This window comes from Phocoena sinus, chromosome 14, assembly GCF_008692025.1.
Source record: "Phocoena sinus isolate mPhoSin1 chromosome 14, mPhoSin1.pri, whole genome shotgun sequence".
Classification (NCBI taxonomy): domain Eukaryota; kingdom Metazoa; phylum Chordata; class Mammalia; order Artiodactyla; family Phocoenidae; genus Phocoena; species Phocoena sinus.
In genome coordinates, this window is record NC_045776.1 from 61,266,497 (window position 1) to 61,278,873 (window position 12,377).

General features: G+C 39.8%; 2 protein-coding genes across 19 annotated transcripts in view; one reads left to right on the forward strand and one right to left on the reverse strand.

Moving 5' to 3' along the window:
- PRELID3A (PRELI domain containing 3A) overlaps nt 1-12,377 on the forward strand; it is a 101,786-nt gene that overhangs the window by 85,338 nt on the left and 4,071 nt on the right. For 7 of the 16 annotated variants that reach the window (XR_004345418.1, XR_004345419.1, XR_004345417.1 and 4 more), the window contains one exon: nt 1,377-5,182. The exons of 7 other annotated variants lie outside the window; for them this stretch is intronic. Coding sequence is in view for 1 of the 9 variants with exons in the window: in XM_032602963.1 (XP_032458854.1) it covers nt 1,377-1,389 (13 nt within the window). In the remaining 8 variants the exon portion in view is untranslated. Of the gene's footprint in view, nt 1-1,376; nt 5,183-12,377 lie in introns of those variants that run through there. 2 more of the 16 variants (XR_004345415.1, XR_004345416.1) reach the window with 2 other exon arrangements.
- SPIRE1 (spire type actin nucleation factor 1) overlaps nt 1-12,377 on the reverse strand; it is a 211,605-nt gene that overhangs the window by 7,433 nt on the left and 191,795 nt on the right. For 2 of the 3 annotated variants that reach the window (XM_032602953.1, XM_032602955.1), the window contains exons 10-12: nt 9,295-9,382; nt 4,475-4,617; nt 1,825-1,998 (exon numbers count right to left, since the gene is read on the reverse strand). In XM_032602953.1, the coding sequence (XP_032458844.1) occupies nt 1,825-1,998; nt 4,475-4,617; nt 9,295-9,382 (405 nt within the window). The remainder of the gene's footprint in view (nt 1-1,824; nt 1,999-4,474; nt 4,618-9,294; nt 9,383-12,377) is intronic. The other variant, XM_032602954.1, reaches the window with a different exon arrangement.

Genomic DNA, 12,377 nt, shown 5'->3' on the forward strand with positions numbered 1-12,377 from the left:
TTACCCTTTAGTAAAATACCTTCCATCAGGTCAAATGCTAATGTTTTAATTCTGGTGCTTTCCCAAGGACAACAAAACTTTAATGCAACATGAAAGAAAATAATAGTTACTAGAATAGCTTTCATTATTTTTTTCAAATGACAAAAAATATTAATTCAACATCCCCAAAGCCAAATTAAACCTTAACAGATCTTGCTGAGATGCTGATGCCCCAAAATGTGAAGAGCACTCAGGGTTCTACCCATGAGCCGAGCCTAGTCCCCGTTGTTACAATGGGCCAGGTCACACCTGCAGCAGGCACTGACCTCAGTTCATGGCATGGACTCCAGGGACCAGAGCAGCACAACTCATTCTCTGGCTGCTCTGTGCTTCAGTATGGCTTCCAAATTTAGAAAAGGGAAGCTAAATCTTAAAGAGTTTTAACAGAGATTACAATATACTGTAGGAGCAGATGTGCCTTTAGAACTCACTGTTACGTATGTCACTAAAATGGCTGAGTTTTTGTTAAATATTCTGGTTATATTTACCATTCAAAAGGGGTCAGAGTTAGGGAGCACAGAAATCAGAGAGCATGGTGTATAATCTGGTTACTGAGCCAGAGAAGTGGAAATGGTCATATTTTATAGAGTGTTCTTGGTTAGCAAAAACTTCATAAATAAGTAGCAGATATTTGACAATTATCCAAAACAACCATTGGTTTTTGTTTTTAATAAACCAAAGGAAGGCAGATTTAAATAAAAATAGCAAATATTAAGTTTAATTACTCTCTTCTTTTTTCATGTTCACCTTTAAATTTCAAGGTGTTCTCTGTCTAAAGTCACATGTAGACTTAGTAGACAGACTGTTTGGGGAGGGTTGAAAATAAAAATAAAATGTCAGCAGATCTTCAGAAACAGCAGCAGGAGGGACAGGATTAAATGCCACCTCCGCATCTGACCATGTGCTCACAGGGCCAGATCTAAAATGAAAAAAAGGAGAGATTTATCCTGTATTTCACAGCAAATAAAGAGAAAGGAATCTGTTGTACCTCATTTACATTCAGTCTCTTTTCTAAACCAAGCTGGGTCATAAAGAAAAAGAAACCAGCTGCTGGTTCACTTATCCAGGACAGGTCTGGTAAACAGAGGACGGTGGAGAGCCGGGCTGGGCAGCTGCTGACACCTGGTCAGCAGGTCAGCAGCTTGGGTCACACTGGGGGCAGGGGAAACCTCACTATGGTGCGAGGCTTTTTATCCCACTTAAGTTCAGAAACTATTATACTTCCTTTAAAAAATGTATTCTGTATGAAAATCTCAAAAACAATACAAAATGAGAATTATTTAAAATATTTTAAATAATCACATCAATTAAAAAAAACTTCAAATTTCTCTCTACAGAGAAGCATGGTGATTTTTCATAACAACCACATAACATCCTGACCATCACAACACAGCTTTAAAGGTGCTGGAGAAGAGAAAGAGTGCCCGAGCCTCCCTGGCCAGGCAGCTGAGTGTATGGGCAACGGCTCTTCTGAGGGTGGGGCGGCCCTGGGCTGGGGGAAGGCCCTGATTGGGGGGTGGGGGGACGTGGTTCAATCAGGGGGCTCAGAAGCACCGCCCACAGCTCCTCTGTGCTGATGCCGCTGCATTCTGAGTTTGTTGTCCTTTCACTGTCGTCCCGTCAATTGAGATCATGGTGTGATCTACGCGTCTACCAAAGATTGGAATCAACAGAAGCAAAGTGTCCATCTAAGCTGTTAATTTTTGCAGAGTGCGGTAGCTGAGGGATCACTGCCAAAGAGGCAGAGAGGAAAATAATTCCCAGAACCAGCAGAAAGAGGCCAACCTTTGCGGATTTCCACCTGCTGGTAAAAGCTCTCTCACACAGATAATACATAGCCCCTGCTACCCCCAACAAGGCTGCCTCCAAAGGGTGAGAGCCGAGCAGAGAAGCTGTTTGAAGGGTAGAAAAAAGCGGTCGGAAAGGTGTCGTTGGCCATACTCTGGTTATCCTAGGAACCTGAACAATAGATAAAGGAAAAGAAAACGGCAGGGGAAAAAGAAAAGGAGAAAATAATGCTGAATATGAGTGACCTACAAATAGCGATTACAGAGCATGAAACAAAAATAAACAAAACACCACGGAGGATGTTAATGGTAGATTCCACATGCAAGTCCATGCCATCGTCTGCATCCACATGTATCAGTCAGGAGCCCAACCATGCCTAGAGAACCTCAGAGTTCACACGGCAACACTTAAGCTTTCTGGAACTCGGCTGTCCTGTGAACACTGAGTCTCCTGCACGGGGCTCGGTGGGATGCAGGCCAGAGGCGAATGCAGAAACATACACCACGCAGCCACCCCTCCCCCGGTCGGTACTTAAAAACAAGTCGCCTTCATTTAGAGGCGTCATCCACAATCATCTGACCAAATGATGAAAAGAATTACACTTTCAACATCCTAAGGAAAGGGAGGAAGATACAATAAAAATGAAAATCAGTAACAACAAAGACATTTCTGCCATTTTTAGTTGAGAGCTTATAAATACAAAACGATTCCACGTTTTCTAAAACATAGCTAAAATTTTAAATTATCATACTTTTAAAAACAATACTTACCAAGCTAGACGGCACTACCATTAAAGGAGTGTGATTTTATGGATTTCCCAAGATAAGCTACTGGCAAGAAAAGTCAGGACTTTGACCTGGAGGTTCTTTTGTCTCAGCTGGTGTCTAGAGGCACTTCGGGGACAGAGTTCTGTGCCGACCACAGGTCTCCCCTGCCTGCTCACTGAGCCCCTTCTCCGCCATGCCATGTGGGTTGTATCTTCCTCTCCTCCATAAAAAACTGACAGTCAGACTACACACACACTGAGTTCCCCTTCACCAGGAAATATACCTCATGGGCCTATCTTGGTAAAGCTTCCATCACTAGCCAAAAAATCCTTGTAGTTGATCTGACAGTTTCTTTTTTATTTTATTTAATTTTATTTATTTTTTTATCTTTCTGCGTTACGTGGGCTTCTCACTGATGTGGCCTCTCCCGTTGCGGAGCACAGGCTCCCGACGCGCAGGCTCAGCGGCCATGGCTCACAGGCCCAGCTGCTCCGCGGCATGTGGGATCTTCCCGGACCGGGGCACGAACCGTGTCCCCTGCATCGGCAGACGGACTCTCAACCACTGCACCACCAGGGAAGCCCAATCTGACAGTTTCTTTACACTGATAATTTTAAAATTTAAGCCTAACCTCAACAATGATGTCATATGATCACAAGGCCAGGTACACAGCTGAATACTAAACTGACTTCTAGGAAAAGCTGTGAAGAAAAGAATCTCCTAATCGTTGGACTTGTGGAAAAAAAAAAAAAAAGGAGTTCTCTCTTTTTCAGTTGTGACAATATTTTCCAGTTGTGACAATAACTGTGTATTTTGCTAAATAACTTATTGACAAAAGTCTTTGGATTTTAAACTTTGAACCTGTTGGGTCAGAGTTCTGTTTTTCAGTTGGTAAACCACTGATGAGGCTGTACTTCACCATATATCAGTGTGTGGTGATTATTTAGGAGTTAGAGGTAATCCTAACAGGAGTTGCCATGAAATCATTAGTTCTTTAATCACATTATTTGGGAATAGAGAAGACTGATCAAATTTCAACACTATCAGCATGGTTCAAACTTCGTTTCTTCACAAGATCCATACTATCTCCCTTCACCTGGACAGAGGGACCTCTATCATTGCTTCATTGAACCCCTGATGATTCATCGCAGCCTAAAAGTATGGACTGAGTGTAGTCCAGTGTTTTATTCATGAGAATCTGAAGAATAATTAGGTATCAGGTTGGCTGCTGGTAGAATTATTGACTGAAGCCCTGCATCTTGCCTGCAAGTATTTTAGAAGTCAAGTAGGACAGAAAGAGTCTTCTCAGGCTTTCTCTGGCTGGCAGACCTGTTAGCTCTTCCTGGAAGGGCCTCATGTGCCACATCCCCTGTCTGAGAAATGAGTAGCCCCTACATGAGCCTGGAAGTCTCCGGAAAACAGCAAAAACTGTCAACCCGTCCAAATAGCTGCTTTGGCTGCAATATCACAAAACATGCTTGAAAACAATGAACAATGGTTTTTCATGGATCAAAATTCTCCCCTTGGACTGCTGCCTCAATAAAAGAGTCTATTGTAGTCAGACTTCACTAAGTTTTCTGTTTAGTTTCAACAATTTTTAAGTGGATTAATGCCCTTTGAAAGGAAGAAAGTATTTCTTTAATAAATATCCATACTTTCAACCATTAATAAGTCTTCTGGGAAAAAAAAAGTACTTTAAATGAACAAAGAATGGTCAGACTTCATTTGGGTTACTCTTAGGTTTGGTTTTCTTTAGCTACTAAAAACCAATAAGGTTATTTAAAGTTCAGTCTAGCTTGTGGAAGTTTCTCAAGGAAGCTAATGATTCCAGACCCTCTAACTGCTTGCAAGTTACTCTGCAGAGTCTGTCGGTTACTTACGAGAGACCGGGAGCTCTGCCTGGACGCTGGCAGGAACTGTCTCACGTTAGTGGGTGTTTCCTTTTCAATGGAATGTCGTCTCTGGGGTGGCTGCCGTCGTTCTGGCTGGGGTGTGGAGGATATGGGCAAGAACTTCGGAGGGTCTAAAGAAACGGAATGAACCACACTGAAATCAACTCTCTTATAAAACAAACTTAAGTTTTGAATTTCTAACAGAAAACCCTTTGTCATTTGTGACAAACACTGCATTCAAAGATGAAGTGTTTATTTTGTTGGAGAGGTATATTAAGATTGGAGGTCCGTAGGGGGATACTGGAAGGATTGTTATAGAAGAATCTTTGCAAGATAAACTTGCTACATAAATAGCAAGGAAAAGGAAAAAACAGTTTTTAACATTCATTCAAATTCATGCATAAAACACAATATAAATTGTTTCTCAGATTTGTAATACAAATGCCATCATGGTATTTTCCACAGAATTTTGCAGTTAAAGAGTCTCAGGCTTTATTTAAATTTTTTTTAATTGGACAAAAGACTTGTATTCAATAAAAAATTTTAAGAGCAAAAAATTCAAGAAGTAGATCTTGGGCTTTATTTTAAAAGCATGTAAAAATTATGTATTCTGTGTGTCAAATCATACCAAAATTCTCAAGTGTACCCTCCTTTTACATTCTTTTTGAAAATAAAATATGAAAACTCTTTCTTCTTGATGTGTATCAAGACATTTTATCCTTAGGTTTAAATCAAGCTTTATTTAAATTTCAAAAAATAAATTCCAGCTTCAATGTTAATACTATATATGCCACTGCTCCTCTGCCTAGGAGTATTTGGGGACAGGGTTTAAAAGGAGAATGTCTCAGGGTCTGATTCACATTTTGGAAACATAAGGAGGACAACAGAAATCATTTCTGCTGTCAGAGCTTTACTTCTGTTATTGATTTCTAATCAATTGGTAGCCACCCCAGCTCACTTTTGGTTACTCTCTGCATGGAATATCTTTTTCTATCCTTTCACTTTCCATCTGTTTATGTCTTTGCACCTCAAGGAGTCTCTTGTATACAGCATGTAGTTGGATCATGTATTTATCCATTCTGCAAATATCTGTCTTTTGATTGGAGAGTTTAATCCATTTACATTGAAAGTAATTACTGGTAAGAAGGGACTTATTTCTGTCATTGTGCTATTTGTTTTCTATATGCCTTATAGCATTTCGTTCCTCATTTTCTGCATTCCTGTCCTGTTTTGTGTTTAGTTGTTTTTTTTTTTTTTTTTTTTTTTGCGGTACCCGGGCCTCTCACTGTTGTGGCCTCTCCCGCTGCAGAGCACAGGCTCCGGGTGCGCAGGCTCAGTGGCCATGGCTCATGGGCCCAGCCGCTCCGCGGCATGTGGGATCCTCCCGGACCGGGGCACGAACCTGTGTCCCCTGCATCGGCAGGCGGACTCTCAACCACTGCGCCACCAGGGAAGCCCTAGTTGATTTTTTATAGTGAAATCTTTAAATTCCTTTCTCATTTACTTTTTGTTTATATCCTATAGCTATTTTCTTTGTGGTTACCATAGGGATTATATTTAAGATCCTAATTTTATAACACTATAATTTGGATTAATACCTGCTTACCTTCAGTAACACAGAAAACCTCTGCTCCTATACAGCTCTGTCCCCATCCCTTTTAGTTCATGGTGTCACAGAATTACATCTTTATATATTGTCTGCCTCAAAACAGACTAATAATTCTTTTAAATGCTTAAGTCTCTCAAATTATATAGAAAACAAGATTTGGAATTACAAACCAAAATTACAGTAAAACTAGCTTCTGTACTAATAGTTCTTTTTTTCTTTAAATGTATTAGTTTGTTAAGTCATGCAGAAAACAAAAAGTACAATTACAAACCATTGTTATAACATTAGCTTTCATAATTGCCTATTTATCTTTATTGAGATCTTTATTTCTCCATATGGCTTTGAGTTACTATCTAGTGTCCTATCATTTCACCCTACAGGACTCTGTTGAGCATTTCTTGAAAGGAAGGTCTAATGGTCTTGAGTTCCCTCAGCTTTTGTTTATATGAGAATGTCTTGATTTCTCCCTCACTCTTGAAGGACAGTTTTGCCAGATATAGGATTCTCAGTTAAGGACTTTTTTCTTTTAGCACTTAGAATATAGTGGCCCAGGGTCTACTGGCCTCCAAAGTTTCTGATGAGAAGTCTGCTGAAAATCTTACTGAGATCCCTTGTGTGTGATGACACTCTTCTCTCTTGCTGCTTTCGAGATTGCCTTTTGAAATTTTGAATATATGGGTTTCCCCCCACTATCTGAAAGAGTATTCCTATGAATCCTTTCATAAACTGAAATGGTATAAAGCAAAGAAGCAAATACCTTAGGACACATCTTGCTAACGAATGCACAAAATAAATCAAGGTAAAGCACAGATGCTCACAGCCACAGTTCAAAGTTATGGTGGCCTGACGCAAAGGCTGAACAGTTTTGTTTTTTTTTTTTTTAGAAAACTGGGCTGGAGATTTAAATTTATTTATTTATTTTAATTTTTGGCTGCATTGGGTCTTCGTTGCTGCACGCAGGCTTTCTCTAGTTGCGGTGAGCAGGGGCTACTCTTGGTTATGGTGTGCAGGCTTCTCACTGCAGTGGCTTCTCATGTTGCGGAGCATGGGCTCTAGGCACATGAGCTTCAGTAGTTGTGGCCCACGGGCTCTAGAGCACAGGCTCAGCAGTTGTGGCTCATGGGCTTATTTGCTCTGCAGCATGTGGGATCTTCCTGGACCAGGGCTTGAAGCTGGGTCCCCTGCATTGGCAGGTGGATTCTTAACCACTGTGCCACCAGGAAAGCCCTGAACACTAGTTTTGCTTTTCAGCTTTTTTTTTTGTAAAAGCAAAAATCCTCTGCTGATTTCTTTCAGTTAGTGAAGACAGGTATCAATGTAGGTCTTTTGTAAAAGTGAAGGGACATAAGGTGAACTTTTGAAAAGCAGGGGATACCTGTAATGTGTCTTGGTGTGCGTCTCTTGACTTCACCTCAGTTGAGCTTCTTGGATATTTATATTCATGTATTTCATCAAACTTAGGAAGTTTTAGCCATTATTTCTGCAAATATTCTGCCCCTTTCTTTCTCTTTTGCTCCTGGGACTCCCACAACACGTATGTTGGTCCATTTGATGGTGTTCCACAGGTCCCTTAGTCTCTGCTTTTCTCAGTCTTTTTTCTTTCTGATCTTCAGTCTTGATAATTTCTACTTGCTAATTCTTTCTTTTGCCTACTCAAATCTGTCTTTGAATGCCTCTAGTGAATTTTTCATATCAGTTATTGTACTTTTCAGCCCCAGAATTTCTTTTTTGTTTCTTTCTAGGTTTTCTCTCTATTGATATTTCCATTTTGTTCACACATTGTTTTTTTCAACTTTCTTCACATCATCCTTTATTTCTTTGAGCATCTTTAAAATTGTTGTTTTAATGTCTTTGTCTAGTATATCTGTCATCAGGTCTTTTTCTGGGACCTGTTTCTGTTATTTTGTTCTTCTGAATGAGCCATATTTTCCTGTTTCTTTATATGCCTTGTGATTTTTTGTTGAACACTGAACATTTGAATTTATCAATGTGGTAACTCTGGAGGTCAGATTTTCCCCTTCCCCAGGGTTGTGTTATTGTTTATTGTTTTTCTTACTGTTGAAGGCTGATCTCTGAAGATCTCTAAACTTAACATTTCATCAGGTCTTTTATGAGCCATTCCCTGGGCAATCATAGTCACTTTCTAATCCTCCCATATGCATATGCTGTTGTTTTTGCATGTTCTAGGCTTTTCACTCTCAAAAGGGGAAACATGAAAAATGAAGGGGTAGGGGAAAGGCACCAGCCCTTTAAATCCCCTGGAGATGACTTCAGCTAGAGGGGAGGGGATGAAGCTAGCAACAGGGCAACAATGGCTGCCTGCCTCTTTGCACTTTTGAAATCAGAAGCAGTAATCAGCAATCAGAGGACAGATCCCCAATATTTGGAGGACAGGGTCCTTCTTGTCCACCCTGGCTCCTGCAAGCTGCTCTAAGAACAGCACATAGCTGCCTGTCATGGGGCTGGGGGTGGGGGATGAGTAGTTGCCACTGTGCTATGAGCTGAAATCTACTGAAGTTAACCCTGGAAGTTTTAGGCATTCAACAGACTCCAGAGTTCCAAAAATAATTACATCAGACAGATTCTACCACTGCAATTATTGTCTAGGTGGAAAGACAAATTCTGGTGCCTCCTACTCTGCCATCTTCCCAGAATCCTCCCCTTTAATATATAAGTTTTAATCCTTTATATTGATCTTATAAATGAAAAGATTACCAATAGTATTTTTAAAAATCACTTAACTTTAGATTCTGTATTGCCTGAAGAGTTATAAAGGTGTTTTTACTATCTACAAATGTATGTGGGTAAGGATGTGTGTGTGTGTGTGTGTGTGTGTGTAGGGGGGATGATAACAAGTGTGATTATTCAGAGTTTCTGGTTTAAATTTAGATAAGGAGGTAATTAATCTAAAAAATACATACAGTTGACCTATTCCCTACAACTATTATCTGTAAGCCCAAAGGTGACTGATTTGTTATAAGGTGAGAATGTGAGACCCAACTGTCCATTTTGCCCTATGTTATGATGTCATTCTAGGAAAATAACAATATTTCTCTTCTTAACTAGTGAAATTCCAGGGTTAGTTCTTTAATTAACTAGTTACCCCAAATGACAACAAGGCACTTTGGGATTCCCTTTTTTAGGTCAAGTATGTTTTTTAAGGCATCTGACACTAGTTCTTTGTACTACAAATACTCACTCTTCCTTGTGGACACAGCCTCCAGAAAGGGAGCTTCAAGGAATGAGGAAGGTGCACTGCTGCTGGCTGACCTGGGCAGAGTTTCTTCCTAAGAAAGGCACAGGCAGACAAGAGAGAGAGAGAGAGAGAGAGATCTCATGCTAATTAATAATGTTCACTCATAAATATTTAACATGAGGCACAAAATTTTAATGTCAAAGGTTCAAGGCAAGTTGGAGACAAGCTAGAAGGGATCTAAAATTAGACATGTCCGGGTTGTGCCCTGGCTTTGTCCCTCATTAGAATGATGTGACACTGACCAAGTTTCTTATCTTAGTTTCATAATTTCCATAGGTCACTACAAGGACAGATCTGAGAACACATTTAAAATGCTTACCACATTACCTAGCACACAAGAAATGGTGATTAATATTATCATTAGTGGAGTATTTAACACACTTATAAAAGTAATAAACTTGGAACCCCACAAGGGTAGATGTGGTGTATCTTGTTCATCGTTGTTACCTAGTACCAAATCCATCACTTACTAAGTAATGAATAAATATTTGTTGAATGAATGAAAACAAATATTTCATGAAATGTCATATGAATCTAGAAAAATGTCTGCATTGTGCCAAATAAAGTTTAAATTCCTATTACCAGTGAGAAGAGACCTTCTTAATTTGTTTTACACTATACCAAAATAAAGTATAATATTTATTCATGAAAAATTTACTATTTACTATGTGACAGGGGATATACATTAACTAGAAGACAACTTATTTCCATAATATGTATAGAAAACTGATAAATATTTTTAAATATATAAGAAAGTTAGGTTAATATATTAATCTATGACTATGTGAAACAAATAGTGAAAATTCTCTCTGACCTACTTAGTTAAGGTGACTTTAAGCATTAGCCATTCACTAAAAACTGGCTTTACCTAAAACCTACTGCTGAAAGCATTAGTTTTGAACACACCTCACTATGAAGGATCTGGCCAAGGAACAAGAGAAGGAGAAAGCCTTGTAAACCGCACAGTCCAAACAAAGCCAGTCTGAGCAGCAACCTCCGCATTCTTTATACTCACCACCAAGAACAAGTCAGGCAACGTAAGCAAAGACTCACTCCAGACATGCTGGAGGTCACACAAGTCTCTAGAAAAGCCAGCAAGAACTAGCATAATCCCCTTCTGTTATGGAAGGTCAAAAAGGAAATAAAAGCTAAGAGTATCTCATAGGAAAAGAAAAACGGAGTCATACCAGGACTTTCCAGTAGTTATGAGGTGGGAGCTAGAAACAAACAGCAGAAACCATCCCCAATGCACATATTTCAGCCAACCTTCCCCAGAATCATTTTTACAGCCTAATTTCACGTAAGTCTGAGACATGTCCATCCATGCCTTGCACCCCACTACTTACTGATCTGAAATCCCCGCACTGAGAACAGCCAAGAGCCTGTCCTGGGCAGGCAGGGCCATTGCAGGGACGGGGTGTGGCTCAGGGCCTCTTGGGATTTGCTCCCAGAAGCTGTGGTTGGTCCTCTGGCCCTGCACACCCACCTCAGGCAGCTGCATCCACTTTCAGACTACTTGAAAACTAATCCTACCATTAAAAAAATAAACTCAATCTGGATTAAAGACCTAAATGCAGAGGAAAACATAGGCAGAACAGTCTTTGACATAAATCATAGCAATATTTTTTTGGATCCATCTCTTAAAACAGGAAATAAAAGCAAAAATAAACAAATGGGACCTACTTAAACTTCCGTTTGCACATCAAAGGAAACCACTGACAAAATGAAAAGACAACCTACTAAAGGGGAGAAAATATTTGCAAATGGTATGACTGATAAGGGGTTAATATCCAACATATCTAAACAGTTCACACTATTAAACATTAAAAAAAAATTTTTTAATGGGCAGAAGAACTGAACATTTTTCCAAACAGGAAATGCAGGTGGACAACAGGCACATGAAAAGATGCTCAACACTGCTAATCATCAGGGAAATGCAAGTCAAAACCACAATGAGCTATCACCTCACACCTGTCATTTTGATGTCAGAATCACTATCATCAAAAAACAAAAAAAACCCCCACAAATAACAAATACTGGAGAGGATGTGGAGAAAAGGGAACCCTGATACACTACTGACAAGAATGTAAATTGGTCTAGCCACTGTGAAAAACAGTATGGTGATTTCTCAATAAACTAAAAATAAAACTACCATATAACCCAGAAATTCCACTCCTGGGTATATATCTGAAAAAAAACAAAAACACTAATTCAGAGAGATACATGGACCCCAATGTTCACAGCAGTATTATTTACAGTAGCCAAGATATGGAAGCAACCTAACTGTCCACCAATAGATGAGTGGCTAAAGAAGATGTGGTGTGTGTGTGTGTGTGTGTATATATATATATATATATATATATATATATATACACACACACACACACACACATGCACACAAACACACATATACATACAATGGGATATTACTCAGCCATGGAAAAGAATAAAATTATGCCATTTGCAGCAACATGGATGGATTTGGAGGGTACTGTGCTGAGTGAAATAAGTCAGAGAAAGGCAAATACTGTATAATCTCAATTATATGTGGGATCTAAAAAATATGACAAACTAGTGAATATAACAAAAAAGAAGCAAACTCACAGATATAGAGAACAAACTAGTGATTACCAGTGGTTAGAGGCAGTGGGGGAGGGGTAATAGAGGGGTAGGGGATTAAGAGGTACAAACTACTATGTATAAAATAAGCTACAAGGGCTTTCCTGGTGGCGCAGGGGTTAAGAATCCGCCTGCCAATGCAGGGGCCTTGGGTTCAAGCCCTGGTCCAGGAAGATCCCACATGCCATGGAGCAACGAAGCCCGTGTGCCACAACTACTGAGCCCGCATGCCACAACTACTGAAGCCTGCACACCTAGAGCCTGTGCTCCGCAACAAGAAGCCACCACAATGAGACACCTGCGCAACGCAATGAAGAGTAGTAGCCCCTGCTCGCTGCAACTAGAGAAAGTCCGCGCGCAGCAATGAAGACCCAATGCAGCCAAATAAATAAATAAAATTTAAAAAT